The sequence below is a fragment of the Aphanomyces invadans genome (genome assembly GCF_000520115.1).
Source record: "Aphanomyces invadans strain NJM9701 unplaced genomic scaffold supercont1.65, whole genome shotgun sequence".
NCBI classification, from domain to species: domain Eukaryota; phylum Oomycota; class Saprolegniomycetes; order Saprolegniales; family Verrucalvaceae; genus Aphanomyces; species Aphanomyces invadans.
This window is the reverse complement of record NW_008580210.1, coordinates 80348-82027: the sequence shown is the minus strand read 5'-3', so window position 1 is coordinate 82027 and position 1680 is coordinate 80348. Positions and strand designations below refer to the sequence as shown.

The 1680-nt window shown below is 56.4% G+C and overlaps 2 protein-coding genes across 2 annotated transcripts; both read left to right on the top strand.

The window, feature by feature from the left end:
- Positions 1 to 179: 179 nt before the first annotated feature.
- On the top strand, positions 180 to 526 carry H310_14272 (hypothetical protein; the record flags this gene model as incomplete). The annotated part of the gene is made up of 2 exons (XM_008882090.1): positions 180 to 242; positions 320 to 526. 2 exons carry the CDS (start codon positions 180 to 182, stop codon positions 524 to 526), a joined length of 270 nt encoding a protein of 89 aa, XP_008880312.1.
- A 316-nt stretch (positions 527 to 842) lies between these two features.
- Positions 843 to 1411, top strand: H310_14271 (hypothetical protein; the record flags this gene model as incomplete). The annotated part of the gene is made up of 2 exons (XM_008882089.1): positions 843 to 1153; positions 1207 to 1411. 2 exons carry the CDS (start codon positions 843 to 845, stop codon positions 1409 to 1411), a joined length of 516 nt encoding a protein of 171 aa, XP_008880311.1.
- Positions 1412 to 1680: the final 269 nt, after the last annotated feature.

Here is a 1680-nt window from a genome sequence, read left to right as displayed (position 1 = left end):
CGCATACGGAAGAACAGGACGGGTACGCGCTCGGGATACTGATCACCTGTTGCTCCGAATCGCAACAGCAGTATGTCGCCGACAAGGACACCTACGTGGATGCATGATGTGCGCTGGCCGAACACCATGAGCCAACGACACGCGTCGACCGGCTCGCCATCCTATCCGAAAACTTCAGCATGAAGTGGAACACCAAACAAGAGAGTTTAAGGCAGGTCCTGGACGATACGAGATCGTTCTTCGTAAGCTTCGCGCAAGCGGGGATACCATGAACGACTCCATGGTCGTCGACAGTCTGCTGGACATGATGCCGTGGTAGATGCGCGCTGTGACTCACCAAGTGCACTCAATGCCGCGGACCCAGAACAACAACCTCGCCACCGTTTGTGTTGTCCTGGAGGCCGCGTACAAGGCTGCCCTTCTATCGGGCGCCCTAAAGAACCCCAAGAGCCTTAACAACGACGATCGGGGACTTAACGTCGAAGTTAGGCCAGGCAAGTACAACTGCAAGCGCAAGGGCCACTAGGAGGCCGAATGCCGAGTCAAACGGCAGGAAAACACTGATGGACAAAGAAGGAACCTGCACTCATGAAGGATAATAAACAAATCGAGACGGGGAACTATTCTTTAGACGAAGACGTGTGGACGTACGCCGAATCGACGAGGACGCCGTGGACGTCGTGGACGCCGTCGTTTTCCACGCTGTCGACACCCGTGGCCGTGTACCGGTGGACTCCGGGGCATCGAACCACATGACGGGGGATGCCACCCGGCTGACAAACTTGGAAATGTGCGATCGAGCGGTTATCGTCGCCAACGGGGCGAGAACACGCGCGACCAAGATGGGAACAATGCGGATCACCACCGACAAAGGGGCAACCCTGGTCATGGAAAACGTGTTAGTTATCGACAATATGCCGTCCACCCTCTTGTCCGTGACAGCCATGATGCGCAAAGACCCGAAATTCGCCGACACCTTCAAGGCCAATGGCTGCAGCATCATGCACGATTCCGTACCAATCGCAACGGCAACGTTGGACCCAAGGTACAAGGTGTACGTCCTCGACCAAGCCACCGTCGAACACTGCAAAAGGGCCGTGACCAATCACGCAAGAAATCTGCAGACGATACGTCAGATCTCTGGCATCAACGAGTAGGACACCTTCCCGTTGCCGCGATCAACCGCTGCAGCTCGATGGGCCTTAGCACGCCGGGCAACTTACACGAGCCGAGGAAGAAATGTGAGTGCTGCGTCAAGAACAAGATCACGAAGACCTCACCTCCAAAGACGCACACGCGATCGTTCAAGCCTGGCGAATATGGGGTGTCGGACACCAAGGCCGATGAGAACAGCATCAGTCGGCGGGTGCAAATTATTACACAGTGTACGTCGACGCCGGTTCGGGCATGAAAGTCGTACGTTTCGTCAATTCCACTGACAGTGCCACCCAATACGACGCTTTGCGAAGATCATGGCGTGGTCCAAGGCGCAGACCGGCCGCAACGTCAGTGCTCCGCTCCGACGGCGGCCCCGAATACTCATCACCCACGTTCGCCAATGCACTGGCCAAGTGGGGCATCACGCATGAGACGTCTACAGCAACGAATCAGTGGCAAAACGGGATGGCAGAGCGCGCTCACCGGTCGATTATGGAAATGGCCATGGCCATGTTGTCCCAC